The 18,963-nt window shown below is 43.4% G+C and overlaps 3 protein-coding genes and 1 pseudogene across 4 annotated transcripts; 1 reads left to right on the top strand and 3 right to left on the bottom strand.

Annotated features, from left to right (window-relative positions):
* Positions 1-330: 330 nt before the first annotated feature.
* Positions 331-4,977, bottom strand: LOC120429097 (sister chromatid cohesion protein PDS5 homolog B-B). The gene is made up of 8 exons (XM_039594261.2): positions 4,795-4,977; positions 4,010-4,618; positions 1,669-3,940; positions 1,471-1,607; positions 1,333-1,409; positions 1,006-1,268; positions 729-944; positions 331-666 (listed from the first exon to the last, which is right to left on the bottom strand). Exons 2-8 carry the CDS (start codon positions 4,474-4,476, stop codon positions 517-519), a joined length of 3,582 nt encoding a protein of 1,193 aa, XP_039450195.1. The 5' UTR covers positions 4,477-4,618; positions 4,795-4,977; the 3' UTR covers positions 331-516.
* A 2,024-nt stretch (positions 4,978-7,001) lies between these two features.
* On the top strand, positions 7,002-9,945 carry LOC120429108 (protein phyllopod). 2 transcript variants are annotated; one of them, XM_039594273.2, is made up of 4 exons: positions 7,002-7,185; positions 7,295-7,602; positions 8,243-8,288; positions 8,362-9,945. In XM_039594273.2, the coding sequence occupies exons 2-4, from the start codon at positions 7,393-7,395 to the stop codon at positions 9,081-9,083; spliced, it is 978 nt and encodes a 325-aa protein (XP_039450207.1). In that variant the 5' UTR covers positions 7,002-7,185; positions 7,295-7,392; the 3' UTR covers positions 9,084-9,945. The 2 variants fall into 2 exon arrangements, with proteins under 2 accessions (XP_039450207.1, XP_039450206.1); XM_039594272.2 differs by having other exon boundaries at positions 7,003-7,185; positions 7,371-7,602.
* A 4,362-nt stretch (positions 9,946-14,307) lies between these two features.
* LOC120429094 (uncharacterized) lies at positions 14,308-15,756 on the bottom strand. The gene is made up of 2 exons (XM_039594257.1): positions 15,074-15,756; positions 14,308-15,022 (listed from the first exon to the last, which is right to left on the bottom strand). Exons 1-2 carry the CDS (start codon positions 15,754-15,756, stop codon positions 14,308-14,310), a joined length of 1,398 nt encoding a protein of 465 aa, XP_039450191.1.
* Positions 15,757-16,879: 1,123 nt separating this feature from the next.
* On the bottom strand, positions 16,880-18,784 carry LOC120429110 (uncharacterized; annotated as a pseudogene).
* Between the last annotated feature and the right edge of the window lie 179 nt (positions 18,785-18,963).

Raw genomic sequence — 18,963 nt, 5'->3', positions numbered from 1 at the left:
AATAGAAATCCCATAACCCCGACCAATTTCTTTGATTCAAGGACAACGTTCGGATTTGAGCAACGACCAGCACGATTATTAAATTTGTATGATTTTATTGGATTTTCCTGCTTGTTTTTTTTTACTTTCTTTCTCTTAGTAGTTTTGCCCTGTCACTTTAATAAAGTTGATAATAATTTCAGCGCAATTACAACTTTACCCTTAACTCTTTTAGACACATCCAACTCGCGCCAAACTGTTTGCCAAAAGGAAACAAAAGAGGAAGCCGCCCTCTTTCGTGTCACGCGTGTCATTTTTTTGTTTTTTGTTTGTATAAATAATAACTTAACATCAGAAAACATAATTGTAATATTTCTCCGTTCACAAAATGTGTATCTCCACGGCAAATTTAGATTTTATATTTTCATCATCTCAACCTTTTTGAAAAAGATCAACTTTCTGGCCTTAACGTTAGAGGTTTGGGTTAAATCTAAAAATGTGTCTGTGTGTGTGTTTTAGTTACCTTGCTAGAGCTCGTTAGTCGTCCTCGTTGCTACTGCTGTGCATCTTTTTCGTCGGCGGTTCGTCGTCGTCCGCGCCGGAATCGATGCCGACATTGTCCTCGCTGGTTCCGCCGTTGCCTTCGTGGTTCAGCGCATTCTTCGAAGTGGTCGGCTTTTTGCGGTCCTAATTGCGGAAGGAACGTTGAAATTTTTGAACCAATTGAAATCGACTTTTTGGAAACTCACCCCAGCGAGCGTCTTTTTCGCGGGCGCCGACGAGGACGACCCCGTCAGGTGGTACATGTCCTCGGGGATGTACAGCCGGTCGTTGTGGAAACTTTCGGGCTGCGCTTGGAAGTACATCGAGGGGATGCGCGCGTCCACGGGAAACTCGCGCGCGTCGAACGTGTTTACTTTGGTCAGAATCAGCCCCAGGGCAATGTCGCAGATGGCCCACAGTTTCTGTAAATGGGAATTTGAGAATTTCGAGGGTAGGCCAGGAGAAATTCAAGTGCAAACTCACATTGTTGGTGTCCTCGTCGTCCGGTTTGAGCGAATCCTTGTGGTTCTTCATCCGCTCGATCAGGTTCTTGTAGAAGCCAAAGCAGAAGAACTCCTTGTTGTTGACGAGCGGCTCGAGGATCATCCACAGGCAGCGCTCGATCTGGCGCAGCTGGACCGGGTCGGTGTGCCGCGTGAAGCGCGGATCGTGCGTCAATACTGGGACGGCAAACACCAGCATGTAGTCGGGCAGGATGTGCGGCAGCTGGCACATGGCGCGTTCCACTGCGGAGCGAAAGAAAAAGTTGTTAGAGTTTTTTTGTTCGAGATTCCTCGCGGGTTTGTTTACCGGTGGCAAAGGTCTTGACGTATTCCCTTCTTCGGTTGACGTCCGTTTCGATGTTCGACTTGATCTGCTGCTGTAGTCTGCGAAACAAAGTAGAATATTGGCAAATTTATCAATTTAAGTTATCATTTTTTAAATTACTTTCTGTCCGGTTCCCGTCCGCCCAGCACGTAAAAGCCCATAAAGTCCAGCGGAAGACATTTGTGGGGGATGCCCTTGTTGAGGCCCTTGTGCAGCTTCTTGACGAAGATGTCCCGAACTTCCAGCACCGGATCGGACTGCAATCAAAAAACAGCCATTTAGTAACCAACTCATGCCCAAAATTCAAACAACTCTCACCATCAGCTGGGACAGGTTGTAGAACTGCTCCGCGATGAACTGATCACCGACGCCCTTTTGCTCGCAGATCTTGAGCATCGCTTTGCCGGCGCTGAGCCGCAGCCAGGATTTCTCCGCCGACGAGAGCGTCCCCTGCTCGAGCAGGTCGCCCTTTTTGCTGATGAAGGCGTTCAGCATCCGGAACGTCTTTTGGGCCGAAAGGACGTCCTTTTTGAGGCCCAGCAGCCAACGTGCCATCGTTTTGAGTCCCTCCACCTTGCAGCGGGTTTCCTCGGGGAGATCTTCTTCGTCGCACCAGTCCGAGCTGAGGCCCTCGGGTCGACCTTCGGACGCTTCCTTCACGAGCAGTTCTTTGACGATTTTACGCGAGATTATGTTCTTGATTTGTACGTGGAACTTTTCCGGCAGGTTGTACGCAATGTGACCGAGGCTGACGATCGCCGTCCGGTAGTGTTCGTTGTCTGGGTTGAGCGTACCCTTGAACGACTCCACAATGTCCGGGAAGATGTCTATGCTGGGATCGACGCTCGGATCGCCGGACTGAGTGTTGACGAACATGCAGCGAATTGCGTGTTTGGCCTGCTTCGGCGACCCGGCCACGGCAAACTCCTTGCAGATCGGGGCCAGTTCTTTAATGATTTCGAGGTGCGACTCAATCAGCGGCTTGTAGCGGCCCAGGTACGTGAAGGCCTTCAGCACGTACGGCGCGACGTATTCCTCGTCAAAGTTGAGCAAGCCGATCATGTGGCGCAGAATCTCTTCGTGTTGGAAGTGCGCGGAAAATACGTACGCCAGGACGGTCAACAGCTTGAGGCCACGCTCGCCCGCCGATTCCGAGGGTAGACTGACTTCGTCAATCACTTCCGATCCGTTCATGCATTCCTGTATGAGCTCGATCAGGATTCCGATTGATTGTTTGTCGACCATGACGGAGGCGATACGCTCGAGCAACATCTTGACCGTGTTGTAGTACGTATTGGTCATGATCGGTTGGCCGAGCTTTTTCAGTACGATCGCCATGGTATCAGCGCACTCTTTGCAGGACACGTCCCGCTTCAGAATAGTCTCCATCTCGGATATGAGCTTCGGATCTTTGCGCATCTGCGCGCTAAACTTGAGCAGAAATTCTTGCGCTTTCACCGGCTCTGGCAGTTGTTTTGCAATGTTGGTGCACTTGGCGTTCATGTCCTTCTGGATGGTCGGATTGATCTCCTTGATCCTGTGCAGTTTGATCCATTCCGCCACGCTTCGTCGCACCTTGAGTTGGTTCTTCTGCAGCTCGATAAACGCCTTCGTGGCATTTTCGTCAATCGTGCCAAGCAACTGGTACAGCTTCTTCATACGATCTTCGGCCGGCAGTTGATACGGAACTAGGCAGGTGATGAGAAGCCGCTCGACCAGCAGTCGATCCTCGATCCCGGTCATGTAATATCCATGCAATATTTTATCCTTTATCCAGTTGATGGCTTTTTTCGTCGCCTCGGGCACGTTGCTATCGCTGAGATACTTTTTGTAGATCATCGCCAGTCCGTTCATCGCTTCCTTGCGAATTTTGTACTTTTTATCCAGCGTACGTTCCTTCACGAACTCGAGCAAATCCTCCGACTCGGACACGATCTGAAAGTCTCGCTTTGCAGTCTCCACGATGGCCATCACCACCTCGTAACGGACCGTTTCGTCCGAGTCGTGCTGGCGGACCTTCAGAATGTCGATGATGTCTTTCCTCAGGTTTGGATGATTGAGCAGAAAGTGCATCGTGCTCTGAACACACTTGATGCGGATAGGAACGGCAATGTCGTAGAATCTACCTAGGAACTGTCGCCACAGCGGGCCGTACTGCTTGGCCAGCGTTGAATCCTTCTCGGAGAACATCCGGGCCAGCAGCGAAACCGCCTTCAGTCGTTCGTTCTCCTGGGCAGACTTTAGCTTACACTCCAGCTGAGGAAGCACCGACAGCAAAATCGACGGACTAATTACGTTCAACTCGTAGATGACGTCGTAGATCTTGGGCATTATCTGGTACTGCTTTTCATACTTGTCCAGTATGAGAATTTGGTTGAAGAAGGCCTGCGTGTACGACTCAAGCGTGTCGCTCGTCTTCACGATCAGATCCTTGGCCAGCTGGTACGCGTTCTTCTTCTGTGTCCTCAGCGGTTCCACAATGTTGATGAATATCAAATCCAGCAGATCGTTCGAAACGGAATCCGACTCGGTGATCAACGGGCACAGCACATCCAGCATAAACGACTTCACCTTGCAGCTGTGCTCGTCGCTGAAATTATAAAAAAAAGTAAAAGATTAAAACTTCCATTCCGGCCTCCAGTTGAGTGCCCATCCTTACTTGACAATCTTGAACATCAAACTGAACAGCGTACAGAATATCTCCTGGCAATCCTCCAGCTCGAAGCACATATTGAAGGACTTTACGTAGGCCAGATTCTCCAGCAGATAAAAGTACCGCTTAAAAGCCGGATCCTTCGGGTCCTTCAGCCCGTTCAGCTGCTTGATCAGAAACAGAAAGATGCCCTTAATCTGGTCCTGGTCCTTGTACGGCGCTTCCGGCGCATAAACCCGCAGCACGTCCGCTATACAGCACGCAATCAACAGCTGGACGTCCTTGGAAGCATGCTGAAGAAAGTATTCGTCCGCCAGGTGCACGGCAAGCGGAATATACTGCGTGTACATTCCCTCGTCCTGACCCATCGCCTGCAGTGTGTGTGTCAGCGTTTTCAGCCGCCGAATCAACTCGTCCGGACCCATGTCCTCGTTTATTGGCCGACATCCCGGCGGATAGATGATATCTGCCATCGCCCCTTCCGGCACTTTCTACAAGTGTGTACGTGTGTGTGTGTGTGTTTTATGCCGATTCACCGGTTCCGCTGACTCCCGCCCTCGATGCCTAGCCTCCACCCTCGCAAATCCTGCAGTTCGTTCCGGACGCCGATGGTCACTGTGGGAACCGAACAAATTCCGATTATTTTTGCGAAACACCCCAAAATTTGCCAGGAGCCAAGCAAGCAAAAAAAAAGACGAACAAAAAGGAGAAGACGAAAAAAAAGCTTCAATGGCCGTTCAGAAGGAAAACAGTCCCGCAATCTCCGAAAAGAGGTTGGCCGCCTGTCTCACCTGCCGACTGGTGCATTCGCTAATCCGCGTTCTTTCCAACACTCGAGCTGGCCTTTTCCGCAGCCTTTTTTCCGAGGGAATTTTCTAAAACTTTTCGGGAAAACACACAAAACACAGCAAGCAGGGATGGATGGATATGGTGGCTTTGCTACTCTCTTGCTCGCGCGCTCTCTCTTTTGGGTTGACATTCGTTCGTGCGAACGAACGAACGACAGCGCTGCGTTGTTGCACTCTTCTAGCCGGGCTGACTGACACCCAACACACGAAGGAGGGAAAAGGAGAGGAGAGGCCTGGGGGGTCGTTCGATGGGTGGGTGGAAAGTTTTAGACTTGGAAAAATGAGCAAAGATGGGAGTTTTCTAACCTTGATTTGCAATTGATTCGTATGAATCATAAATTAAAATGAATGAAAAAATATTACAGTTGGTAAAATGACCGGATTTAATTAATTTCGAATTCCGCAAAACTTCATCATTGCGAGAGCGACCCCTCGGTATACTCCCGGTTTATTTTTCAGTTGGCTGCTCTGTTATTTGACGTTTACCAGTGCTGCCAGACAGTGCTAGATGCTGATCATATAAAAGTCTGTACAAATGTTGAGATTTTTATAATTTTATTTTACAGCAAACCCAAATACATAATACATATTATTCTTAAATTTCATTTTTGTAATTTTAGATTTTTAGATTTTAAAAGTTTTGGGAACTTTATATATTCTCTTCTTAAGAATAAGGCTTTCTAGTCAGAAATTTACCAACACATTCAAAGTCAAAATCAAAATTATTCGCTCTACAGCTTTGCCTTGGCGTTCTCGATTGCGAGATTCCTACTCGAAACTAGGTGTCCGAAGGCTTGATTGTTGAGGCAATTGCAAACCTCTTTTTACACCTTAGCTTCCATCCACCCCGGGATTCTAACTGACGACCTTTGGATTGTGAGTATATATGAGTATATATGTATACATGAGTATATATGTTTCATTTTTGTAATTTTAGATTTCTAGATTTTAAAAGTTTTGGGAACTTTATATATTCTCTTCTTAAGAATAAGGCTTTCTAGTCAGAAATTTACCAACACATTCAAAGTCAAAATCAAAATTATTCGCTCTACAGCTTTGCCTTGGCGTTCTCGATTGCGAGATTCCTACTCGAAACTAGGTGTCCGAAGGCTTGATTGTTGAGGCAATTGCAAACCTCTTTTTACACCTTAGCTTCCATCCACCCCGGGATTCTAACTGACGACCTTTGGATTGTGAGTCCAACTGCCTACCAGCGAATCCACCGAGGCAGGACCCAGGGAGACGACTCCTACACCTGGACTGAGCTAACGACCTAACACCTCTAGGTTAGACCGGGACCAACATTTACTTCCCCATCCGACGGAAGGCGTGATCAGATCATCGTCTCAAAATTTGCCACCGGGACCTTCTGGGATCGAACCCAGGCCGACTGGGTGAGAGGCAATCACGCTTACCCCTACACCACGGTCCCGGCCACACATTCAAAGTATGTTTACATTACAGCTGGACGTTTGTTTGCATCAGGTTTCCTATCTCTTTCTAGCATTTTTTTGTTAGGCGACTTTTAGCTGTTTTTTTTTACTGGCCGCCCGATATGTAGCAAACATACTTCGCAGGGCTGTGACAGCTCAGCTCGGTCTTTGTTTGCATCAGGGCACTGTGACGAGAAGTTCGTCATTTTTGGGTTAAATTATTATTTTTTTTACTGGGCCTAGAAAGCCTTATTTCAATTTTAAAAATTAAAATCCTATTATTTTGAATTTTTATTATTTTTGAAATTCTAAAATGCTAAATTTAAAAAATTCTTGTATTCAAAAGTTTCAGAAAATTTATGATTTTCAAAACTCATAAAACAATAGTTCAAAATTTTAAAAGTTGAATATAATTTCCGAACTGTCAACATTTTTTGGGAGAGTCACGAAAAAAATGCTCAACTTTTCTTGACCGAGTTCCTTCTGATCTTAAAATATGTTCAAAAAAACATTCTAGGAATTTCGGCATTTCAGGTGAAAAATTAAAAAAAAAATCCAAAGGAAAAAATTATTCACAGTTTAGTTTAGAGAAAATGGTTTAAAGTTTTAGAGTTTACACAATTTTCTGTACGTAAATATTGTAGAAAACTGGCAACGCTTCGCTTCAATCACACCTATCTGTCAAAATGTTAAATAGCAGACAACCTACAATCAATCCACAACACATCGTTTTTTGGTGTGAAAACATCTGCTGCTGGGCGCTGCAGGCTGCAGGACTGGAATCGTTCGCGAGAAAACGAAGCTGTTTTTTTCGGAATCGTAATAATCCTTTAAATTAGGATAGCAAGATTGATTCCGGTTCTTTTATCCGATAAGTTGTCACATACATAGTGCAAGTCAGGTAAGTTTGCGGATCGTTTACCCGTTTGACCGATTTCAATGCAAAAAATAATTGATTTTTCCGTGCCCTAAATGCGTGTTTCCCTCGTCTGAAAAAAAAACGAGCTCAGCCTAATCAAATTAAGTGCGCTTTGTCTCTAATCCGCACCCCCCCGCACTCAAACAACCCCTCATCAACAATTGCAGGACTGCCGCCACCGCCGTCGGAATGAGCACTCCCGCCTCGTCGAGCGACGCGACCCCCGGGAAGGACGGCGGACCAGGTCCGGCCCCGGCGGCAGCAGCACCACCAGCGGCTGGCAAAAAGACCAACGTTTGCCTCATCTGCGGAATCTACACCAACCTGTCGCTGAACATCTTCGAGCCCCGGAACGGGCCCAACATCCGCGAGGTCATCTATCAAAAGTACAACTTTCGGGTAAGCGCTCGTCCTTGTCTAAAGGAAAAAGTGGGTGAAAGGCGGATTATCGATTTTTTTTTCGTTGGTTGGTCTTTCTGGCACGATTCAATAACCCCCGCGTGTCGCGCGGGGACAGAGTGACCTTAGTGAACAGTAGCCGATTGTTTCATTTTTTTTGTAACAGAAAAATAGTTTAATTACCTTTATATTTCGAACAAATCTATTTCAAATAATTACCTGCCTTGGGGTGGTCATAACAGGATTGAAATTAAATTTGTTTTTTTTTCTGTAACAAAAAAGGATGACAATGAGAAATTGAAAAAAGAATTAAATTTGACCACCCTAAGCTTTAGTCAAACTAACTAAACATAGTTCATGTGTTTGTGTGTGTGTGTTTGTTCGCCAGGATATTACATACCTTCACACATGCGGCAATGTAACGGAATACGGGGCAAGGCGCGCGCGCGGGTGGGAAGACCAGAGCGAAGGAAAGGATGTAGAGGTGGAGAGGGCAATAAAAAGGCGAGCAGATGTTTTCTGTAGTGCTCCTTTCCACGTTCTTCTATCTTTGCCGTTGAATGAACTGAGTTCAACTCTCCTCCTTTGGGGAAATCAAACTATCTTTTAATATTTCTTTTAATTTCTCCCCTCGACACAGGCGGAACGAAGTGACACCGAGGACAAATACATCTGCTTCAGCTGCAGTAAGTGTCTCGTCGGGTTTTATCGCGCGAATGACAAAGCTCACTTACCTTTCGCTTCTCCCCCCCTTTTCAGACAATTGGCTCATCAATTGGTACTCGCTGCAGCACTTGTCCGAATCCCGCAACTACGAATCGACGCCATCGTCCAGCCGCCAGTCCCAGTCGTCGGAGAACCGGAACAAGCGACCGAAAAACAATGGCCGCTCCAGCTCTAGTACGGCGCCCGGTTCCAGCCGAGACAAGGAAAACCTCGAACAGGACAATGTCGTGTCTTCCACGGTAAAATCGCCGGAAAAGGAAAATGCCTCGCCAAAGAGAAAACCCAAACGACCATCATCCGGCCGCCCGGTGCTGAAGTTGTCCTCCCAACACAACATGATCTCCAGCAGTACCGAAGCCAGCAACGCCAACAGCACAACTCTAGTCAAACCGTTTGAATCTCATCTCATCCGGATGTTGGAAAATCAAGGAACGAGCGTGATCAAAGAGTCCAACAAACTCGCGAATCCGTTCCGCAGTCAAGCTGAAAACAGCCCTGCCCTCTCGACCGGGAAACGATCGCTAGACTCGCAGCTTGCAGCGGAATCGACGAACAGCAGCGACATCGTCCTCAGCTTCAACTCCGCCATCTCCGAAGTGGTCAACGTGCTGCCAACGTTAAACTCGCTCCGTCAGCACCAACTCAGCCCCAGTTGCAACGAGAACGACCAAATCGACCAACACTTTCTGCGCACCCATCGGATGTCACGTTCGCTGTCCATTTCGCTGATCGATTCGGCGCCAACGGAACATTAGACCACTTAGTCGTCACACCCCCACTTAAACTATTGCTATTGTCGACTTTTCACACACTCTATGCAACAACAACAAAAAAAATCACACGTTTTCGTCCGCCATTCACCGAGAGAGAATACAACAAAAAACGCTTTCCCCCTTCCCCTTCTTCTCGCATATTATATTGTGTTAAATTTGCCATTCCAAAACGAACAAACGATACAAATTAGGCTAGAGCGTAGCGCGCGTCCACCGATTCAGTAGCAAAGTCACACCAAAAATGTAAGTTACTCACTTTAAGTTTAGTATTCCCCTCAAATCCTCAATTGAGAGCAGAGAACACACGCTTTTTAGCCAGAACAGGAAAAGGATAGGCAGCGCGACGAGAGATGTTTGTTTTTATCATTGTGCGCGAAATTTCAAGTGACGAACTCACTACTTAGCGTAAAATATCTCAGTGTTGAAATCTCGAGAATTACTTATTATGATGATTATTATTAGCATATAATGTTACAAACCATTGATGAAATGAAAATATGTGTGTGTACTCTAAAAAGAGAATGTTTACACCTATTGCTGATGATTATACATAGTTTGTACTGAAGCGAAGGAAATTTCTCAACACTGTTTTTTTACGTTGTCTGTCTCATGCTTTATTACGATAGCACAGTGTGTAGTAAAAAAAGACATTCCGTTGTTTTTTTGTTTTAGTTTACACTAGCTAGTATTATAACTGTACTGATTAAAATAGAAATCCCATGACAACGCGTATGACTGTAAACTGTACTTGATTTCGTTTTGCGTAAGTTCCCTAATCTTATTTATTGTGAATTATCGAGACACGTTACGGTATGAATATAGCGAAATAAACACAACAAGCTAATTGTCTATTTTGTATGATGGCTCTTCCAACTCTCTACTTCTACTCTACTCTACTAAATTATAATATTTTGAAAAAAAAAAGTATTTCGTCTACTAGGGGTAATTCTCGTATGTTTGGCAGGCACTCGCTCCTAACTCCATCCAATTTGCTGATTTTCACTATTTAAACGACTAATTTTGCAAAACTTTTGATAGAAACTTGCTTGCTCACTTCTTATTGAGCTATTTATCACTCGATTTCAGTTGAAAACGCTTTTAATTAGCTTTAATTAAATGTCAAAGTTCTGACCTGCCAACATTAGAGGCACGCTGGAATTAGATGCTGTTCCCCTACTTGCAGACTTCATTAGGGTTCTGTTCTCGACTGAAGGTTTATCGCTAGTAGGTATATTCCCATCAATCTTCTTTGGTGCCGGAACGTTGATCCGTTACCTGAATCCGCGTCGCTAGTTGTGATGTTAAACCTTTTCTTGGTGGTGTGTTTAGTTACTGCTGACCTCAAATGGAGGACACGGCCTTTCTGTTTTTCCTTCTCAGCCTTTTCCCCACCCTTGGTTAGTGCATCTCCAGCGCGGGTAGCAAACATCGAAGCAAATCAAATTTGCACCCGACGTCAACCCCAACGCGGTACCTGTAGCGGTAGCAAATTTGCTCTCAGTTCTTCGGGATTTCACTTTGCTATAGCTATTTTGCTACTGCGGCAAATGGAATGATGCACGGAAAACTGAATCATGCACGGAAAAAAATTTAAATTGTTTTTTATGCACGCAGAAAAAAGTTTTGTAGAATCAGCCTGTACGAGTTTTGAATCAACAAAATTTTTGTTAAATATAATCAACGCCGATTTTGCGTTCAAACAAACCTTGGTTTTCTCGATTCCACAAAAGTCTTTTGTTGTTTTGAAAAAGCTGCATTGACGTTTAGAGTTGATTCAACAAAAAAATTGATTTTCAAATCAACAAAACAAATTGAAGAACTTGATAATTTAAGATCAACATTTTCCGCTAAATGTTTGAAACATAGACAGAAATATTTAGAAAAACGTTACTTAATCCACCCTTAGGTGGTTGGTGCCTTCCTCACATTTTAAGGGTGCTATCCAAAATAGACACAAAATAGCGGTGTTTTTCAGAGTTTTATCAATTTTGACTCATTATTCATACCACTAGATAGGGTAGTCAGATCTTCAATCCAATTCGTGCTCGTTCAAAAGTTCTTTTAATTACCTATCCAAAGAAAGGTCGCATGAATATCATGAGATAAGATTAGATGATCATGAGATCCGGCCTCCAAAATGTGCATAAATAACACTTAGGTGTTTATAAATTTTGATAGGGTTGTCAGCTCTTCAATGTTTTGGACGCGTTGGAATGGTCCTATGCAACGATAGGTCGCATGAGAGATAACTTTTTCATCAAAATATCTGAGATCCGGCCTCCAAAAAGTGTGTAAATAACACTTAAATGCTTATAACTTTTGATAAGGTTTTCAGATCTTCAATGTCTTGGAAGCGTTGAAAAGGTCTTCTAAATACCTTTCTAAAAATGTATAGCATGACGGGTTTTCTTACAAAAACCACCCTTTTTACAATCTTCCGAACTTTTTTTAAAATCGTTTTTTTAGTATAACTTTTAAAGTACTTAACTAAACTCCATAATTTTTAATAGCGACTTATGGGACCCCAGGGCGGATCGAATGAGGCCAAAACGGACAAAATCGGTTTAGCCAGTCTTGAGATAATCGAGTGACAATTTTTTGATCAACATCCCACCACACACACATACATTTGCTCAGAATTTGATTCTGAGTCGATAGGTATACATGAAGGTGGGTCAATTGAGAAGTTCATTTTTCTAGTGATTTTATAGCCTTTCCTCAGTAAGGTGAGGAAGACAAAAAGGCATGGTAACAAATATTGAAATATAGCCAGACAAGTGATTTAAAACTCTGTAACCTTTCCTCTTCCACTATCCACCCTGAAGAGATGAATGCACAATGGTGTAAAGTCTCTATAATAAAACAAAAAAAAAATCAACAAAACGTTTTTTTATTCAAATATGCCTTATTTTTCTGCGTGTGTATAAAAAAAATAAAAAAATAAAAGAATTACAAAATAAAAAAAATAAAATTGAAAAAAAAATTAAAAAAAAATAAAAATAAAAAATATAAAAATTTAAATAACAAGCCATAGTCATTTAAATGAAAAAAGTGTTTTAAAATGCATTTTTCACTAGTTCAGTTGTTTTGCAATCATTAGTTTTCAAAAAATCTTAGATCTGACAAAAACAAAAATTGTATCGAAAAAAAAAGATTTTGCATCGAAAATTTTCAAAAAAGATTATAATTTTTTAACAAACCCAAACATGCTAAAAATGATTTTATACGCAGAAGAATGTATTTTAATTTGATTTCAGCTGGTTGCACTTGAATTTTCATTGAAATTTTGAAGTTTATTGTAAAATTATTTTTTTGCCCCCTGATTTTTCGGGCCAATTTTGAAGGGGGGGGGGGTGACAAAAACTTTTAAAAATATTTGTACCAGCCTAAATAAAAAGATAAAAAATATTGAAAACTTAAAAAAAACAAAAATTAAAAAAAAAAACAAAAAAAAAATAAAAAATAACAAATTTCAAAAAATTAAAAATTTAAAGCTTAAAAAAATCAAATCAAATATTTTTAAAAAATTGAAAAATAAAAAAAATAAACAGATTGAAAAAATAAAAAAAAAACAAAAATTAAGCTATTTAAACGCGATTTTGAATTTTTGTATTTTCGTATTTTTGAATCTTAAAATTTTCGAATTTTACAATTTTCGAATTTTTAAAATTTTGAAAAAAATTAAGCTATGTAAACGCATTTTTGAATTTTTGTATTTATAAATAATTAAATTTTAAAATATTTTTCTTCTACAGATAAACTTGAGATCAAATTTGATACCTGCTTTGCTATGCGCGGTGGGAGACTCGGGGGCAAACTCGAGAGCAAATTTGGTGGGAATCAAATCGGGTAGCTAATGGTTTAACTTTCGTCATTTTCGAAAAATTAAATTCTTTGAAATTTTCAAAAGGATTAAAAAGTTAATAAACTTTTAGCATTTCTAGGCATGAATTCAACCCCCGCGGTGGGCTTGTTTCGGTGGCAAATTTGCTACCCTAGCGGTGAGGATGACGGAGTTTTTTCAAGGTGGCAAATTTGATCTCGGTATTCATGAGCCGGATGCAAATTTGATTTGCACCCCAGCGCTGGAGATGCCCTTAGATGCTTCTCCAATCTGTATGGGATCATCAGTTGAGCTTAAGATGGGTTCCAAATTAATGTTCCGACTGCTGAAGACTAAATCGATGCCAAATTTCACTAGTTTTTGTTGCAATGGGCTCTGCTGGTTGCGTACGGGTTGTGAGTGATGTTCTATGGAGCTTTCTTTCCGTCTTGTCGATGATTGCAAGGATACCCTGTCACAAAATATTCTAGCAGAGCTGGTTTTGCCAGAATCCTGCTAGAATGCTGTAAGAATATCCAGCTCTGTAAGAACTCTGCTAGAATCCTGCTAGAAAGTCGTGACTGGGTAGTTGTTTTGCTGTAACCGTTGATTCTAGCTGTTTTTAATATACCGTCAGTGGGGGTGACTATGGGTCAAAAAACGTTATTACTTTTGTTATTTTAAAACAATAAAAACATTTCAAATTATATCGAAATAAACAATGTGGGGGAATGTTCTTGAATGATTTACCAACATTTTCCCTAAATATGGCTAAATAAAATCAAACCGTTCATAAATGCCAATCGTTTTAAAATTGAACCAATCTCACCCCTTAGAGGGGGTGACATTGGGTCAAATAAGAAAATATTTTAATTTATTGTTGTTTAGCTTTTTGAATGCTTACATTATCAAAAATTGCTATAAGAAAATGTTTGTATGTGAGTAAAACCAATAAAGCTAATTTAAAAAAAAAACAGAAATTCACTTAACAGTGTGAAAAAATGATAACATTTCAAAGTTTGAGGTCAATTTATATGTTTAATTATTTTTTAAGTGCAATAACTATTCATAAATCATTTGTGTAAAGAGAGGTGATTTTTTAACGAAGTACTACTATTTATTCTAAAGATAAAAGTTCAGGATGATTAAATGATGATGTTCGTCAGACCCACCTAAACATTTTATGCACGAGCACGAGTTCTTTGAAAAGATTTACGAAATTTATGAGGATGTTGATAAAAAAGAATACAATTTTGTAGTTCAGAGTCATTTTATTTGGAGTTCAGTTTTATGACATGTGTGAATCTCGAGTGTTATAATTAACATTTCAGTTAAATGCTTAGAGTTAATTAAAGAGTGTGAATCAATCTGTTAGACCAGTCATTAGTTTTCCTTGAGCACCCGTCGAGTTACCGGCTTCTTGGTCGGTTTTACAGCCGGTTTCTTCGGAGGTTTCTCCGTCGGTTTCTTTCGTTGTCCATTTTCTTGATTTGAGATCCTGGCCAAATCTTCAGCAGTGACGCTTGTTCCCGCGGGAATGTCGAACTTCTTCCGACGTTTAGTAGGGGCACCCCCAACAACAGCAGTGCGTTTCGCGTTCAAGAAATCCTTGAAGCTATCTTCGATTAGATCCGGCGAGCTTGGCACACAGGAAACGCTCTTAAGTAGAGGTTCAACCGAGGTCGGAAAGATGCCGCATTTTTTGAAACCCGCCTTCATGTTGTGCTTCTGGTTCGGTTTGATGGCCTCCATCAACTGGTTGAGCAATCCAGGGAAATGTGGTTTTTGTAGACTTGTCGCAGAGTTCGAACTCTTCTCCTTGTAGGAACGCAGAATCTGTCTCCAGTGCTTCTTCATTGGCCCGAAGAAGGCCACGTCGAGGGGCTGGGTGATGTGCGTTGAGTTCGGTGGGAGGCACACAAAACAAATGTTGTGCATCTGGCAGAGTTCCAGCACACGCGGCGAAAAGTGCGAGCTGACGTTGTCACCGATCACGACCTTCTTACCACTGCGCTTCTTCAAGGTCGGCAGCAAATGGAACTCGAACCAGTCCTCAAAAATGGCGGTGTCGAACCAGCCACTTGTAGAGTTGTTGTATCTGGTTCCGGGCGGGCCGTTGTCAACTCAGGTACTCCACAGCTTGGCCGACTTGTACACCACGTAGGGAGGCAAAACCTCACCCGCTGCACTTCCGGCCATCATAATGGAAATACTGCTCTTGGACGTGTCCATTATATTCGCGGGATACTTGACACCGCGCTTCACAATGCACTTCCTGCTGCCTGGGTCGTCCGTCACGTTTGATTCATCGAAGTTCCAGAAATTTTCTGGGGGTACTCCAACGGCCACTTCCAGAAGGTTGTTTATATACTCCGTCAAAATCTCCGCAGTGATTTTAGCCCGGCTTTTCTTTATGTTGGCCACAAATCTCACGGAAAGATCCGGATGACGACTCAGGAAGGACTTCGTCCAATCGCGTCCAGGAAAGTTCTCTTGGAAGCGCTCTACGTTCCGTCCCACTTTCGTGAGGTAGTGCTTCACAACATAACGGAGGTCATCCTCGTTAACCGGAAATCCGAATTCCGCCATTGTGACCAAGCATCTCACGAATGCACGCTCCTCTTCATCCGTGAAAACGCGCTGGCCGCCGACGTCCTTGTTCCGGTCTGTGTAGAGCTTATTTCCGATTGTGCTTTTTGGAATTCCGTAAGCCTCGGAAGCCTCCCGGTGCGTCATTCCTCTTGCGATCGCCTTGAGACATTTCTGGAGGTTGTCGTCCTCGTAATCTCGGTATGCCCGTGAACCGGGCACTCTCTTGTACACGCGGGGCATTGTGCTGAAAATATTGGTAAAATAACTTCAAAACTTGGGCTAAACTTTTAATAAATTCTTACCAACAACTCGAAAACACGCTGGTTTTGCTCTGATTGTGCTGCAAATTGACAGTTTGACTGCTCGCTCTTTTGAATGTATTGGTGCAATGCTGTAATAAAATGCAATTATGACGGTGTGCGTAGCATGCCAAGGCTGACCCAATTTCACCCCACATTTTAACAAAATATTTTTTTTTTCAAAATTCAATTTTATGTTATAAAAAATAATAGAAAAATATGAATCACTAGCGATTTATGTTGAAAAGATCGTACATTCATGTTTTTTCCTGAATTTTAGGCTGATTCACCTGTGAGATTCTCGTACCAAGCAATTTTTTTGAGGCAACATTTTCGGTGAAATTTTAACATTAAGTTTAAGGAATATTTTAGTAAATGCTAGCAGTTTTTATGACTATATTGTTCATTTCACATATTGTTAAACATGTCAGCTGTCTATTGCTTATGATTTTTTTAAAAATAGTTTAGTATTTTGAGAGTAATTAGTAAAAACAAAATTATCCATTTTTGACCCAATCTCACCCCCCAGACCCAATGTCACCCCTACTGACGGTATTGGACAATTCCATGATTACCTGCTTCGCTGAGAGGTAAAGTAGTCAGCATATGTATGAAGTAATGACAGGCTGCAATTTTCTGTTGTAAGTAATAGTTTGACGTGGCCGGAATTGTTCTTCGGTTGGTTTGTAAAATGCATAAAATAGGTCACCGAAAAAGCGCTTCCCCAACACGGATGTGAACTTAAAGTACCTAGAATGTTGACAATTTTGATGGATAAATCGAGCCAAACATTTCATTAGGGCACAAAAGCAAAAACCGCGATTAGAGAAAATCGCTTGCAAAAAGTGCACAACTTGTTTCAATTCCTATTTAAAAAATAAGCATGACTGATGGTATTTTTACTGATGATTCGATAAAACACACCATTATCCTCAACACTGCTTTACTGCTTCTTAATTTATGTTGATTTTTGCAATAAAACCACGGGGTTGGGCACATGGTTGATCCGTAGCGCATTAGATTTACTTCCGTAAATATTTCGTAAATATCGTAAATACAGGCGTAAATATTATTTATCTGCACGTTGTTCGGAACAATCGGAACAAAATTTTGTTCAGTGTGGGTAGTGACAGTTCAGAACTGTCACTTGTTTGTTTCCTTCATTTACAAACTGTCACCGCTCCAATCCAGCTTGAGGTATATTTTTTCACCTTCAGGATTTCCGGAAGAAGATTGGGAACAGCGGGACCAGAAACGTCAGCACTTCTACTAAAGAAGCAAATGCGGGTGGTGACGGCAGGACCGTCGATGAAGCGGTCCCTGCCGGCCGAACTTCCACCACCCTCACAATCCGACCGCAGCCGTTACCGCAAGCCCAACTGGACCCGGGCATGCTGGAGCTGCTCACCAGCTCGGAGAACCATGCCCGCGTGTTGGAAGCCCGAGCCGTCGCAGTCAGAAAGCCGGCAGCGTTGCACACCCCCGCAGAACCAACGACGACGCAAGTGTGCTGGAGCAAAATAACGACCAAAAAGCACAAAACGTGGGACGGAACGTTGACCATCGTGGGCGGGAAGAGCGTCACGTTGGGCGACGAGGACGGCAAGGTGATTGGGAGGGTTCGCGGTTGAGCAAGGAGGTTGAACTGGTGGAGCGGATTGATGGGGAGGTGGCCAAGGAGAATGATGTGCCGGTGAAGATGGTTCGATTCGAGGCGAGAGGAAGGTTTAGGCCGCCGGCGGAGTCGATGTGCGCCGGGAGTCCGATTGTGGTGTCGACACGGGTGTCGAGCTGGTTGGGACGGTGGGGAGGAAGCGATTGCGGAGGTGATGATGCGTTGATGATGCGGGAGCCTTCGTTCGATCAGTGGATGTATAACAAAGGGTTGCGTTCCGCTCACCAGCGGGAAGGGGTGAGCTTTCTGTACGAATGCGTTTTGGGAATGAAACGCGAAGACTCGGAACAGTTTGGAGCGATTTTGGCCGACGAGATGGGACTGGGGAAGACGTTGCAGACGTTGGCGTTGATCTACACCTTGAAGAACCAGGGACCTTACGGGCAGTCGATTGTGAAGCGGGTTCTGATCGTGACTCCGAGCAGTTTGGTGGACAACTGTGATCGAGAGATAACAAAGTGGTTGAAGCAGGAACGTAAAGATCCGTTCATCGTGGGGCCGAATAGCAAGTTGAAAAAGTACGCGCACCTGTTCGCGACCCAACGAGTTGTCGCATGGGGGGAGAAGGGAGAGGAGGGGCGGTCAATATCGTTTTTTTTTCATCATATCTAACAATACAAAAAAGATGATTTCACAAATAAAAAGAAATTAAACCAACGGCGACTTTTCCTTGGCCAGTGCGGACGCGTCCCAGACGAGCTTGGCACCGTCTCCGATGAACATCTGCACCAGCTACTGGCCGGCCAGCTTCGGGTAGGTCGACTTCGGTGGATGAATTCTCAGGTTCTTGAACTTGTCCTTGTGCGTCGTTGGCAGCACGACGGCCTCAATCAATTTCTGGATTTGCCTGTCCAACCCGCCAATGTCCGAATACTGCTCGGTCGGCCGGAAGTGTCTCCAGGATGAGGTACGAGTCGTTGTTTACGCCCATCAAATCGCCCGGCTTGAGTTTCTCTGGATCAACCAGGCCAAACACGGGCAAAAAGTACGCCTGCCGTGTCAAAGTCTTGATTACGGTGCGCTTGCCCTTCCGCTTGGAGTCCAGAACCACCACCGCCCCGTCGTCCTCCGTCTCCTGAGGGTCCACGTCCAGCAGCTCGATCGACTTGTCCTCCTGGGTTACCACCATCTCGATTGCTGGTGCCTTACTGAGTCCGGAACACGCACTAAATGCAACATAAAACAATGGAAAATCCGGATTTCCTACGACGAACCTGCTGGCCCATCAAATTGCCGGATGATAAAAGAGCGCCAGCGAATCACCCGGCCGGAAAATATAGTAGAGACAGAATGATTGTTTGTTGTTGTTTGTAAACATTACGCGCGTTTGCGATGACAGCTGTGAAAAACACTGAAATAAAATTCGTAGAGGAATGGTGTATGCACGTAAATATGGATGCACATACGGATTAACTTATGAAATAAATGCAATATATTTGGAGTGACCACCTCGTGGAGAGCATGCTTTTGATT

Source organism: Culex pipiens, chromosome 2 (assembly GCF_016801865.2).
Source record: "Culex pipiens pallens isolate TS chromosome 2, TS_CPP_V2, whole genome shotgun sequence".
Taxonomy (NCBI): domain Eukaryota; kingdom Metazoa; phylum Arthropoda; class Insecta; order Diptera; family Culicidae; genus Culex; species Culex pipiens.
Note: the sequence above shows the minus strand (reverse complement) of the source record. Positions and strands in the feature narration are given on the sequence as shown.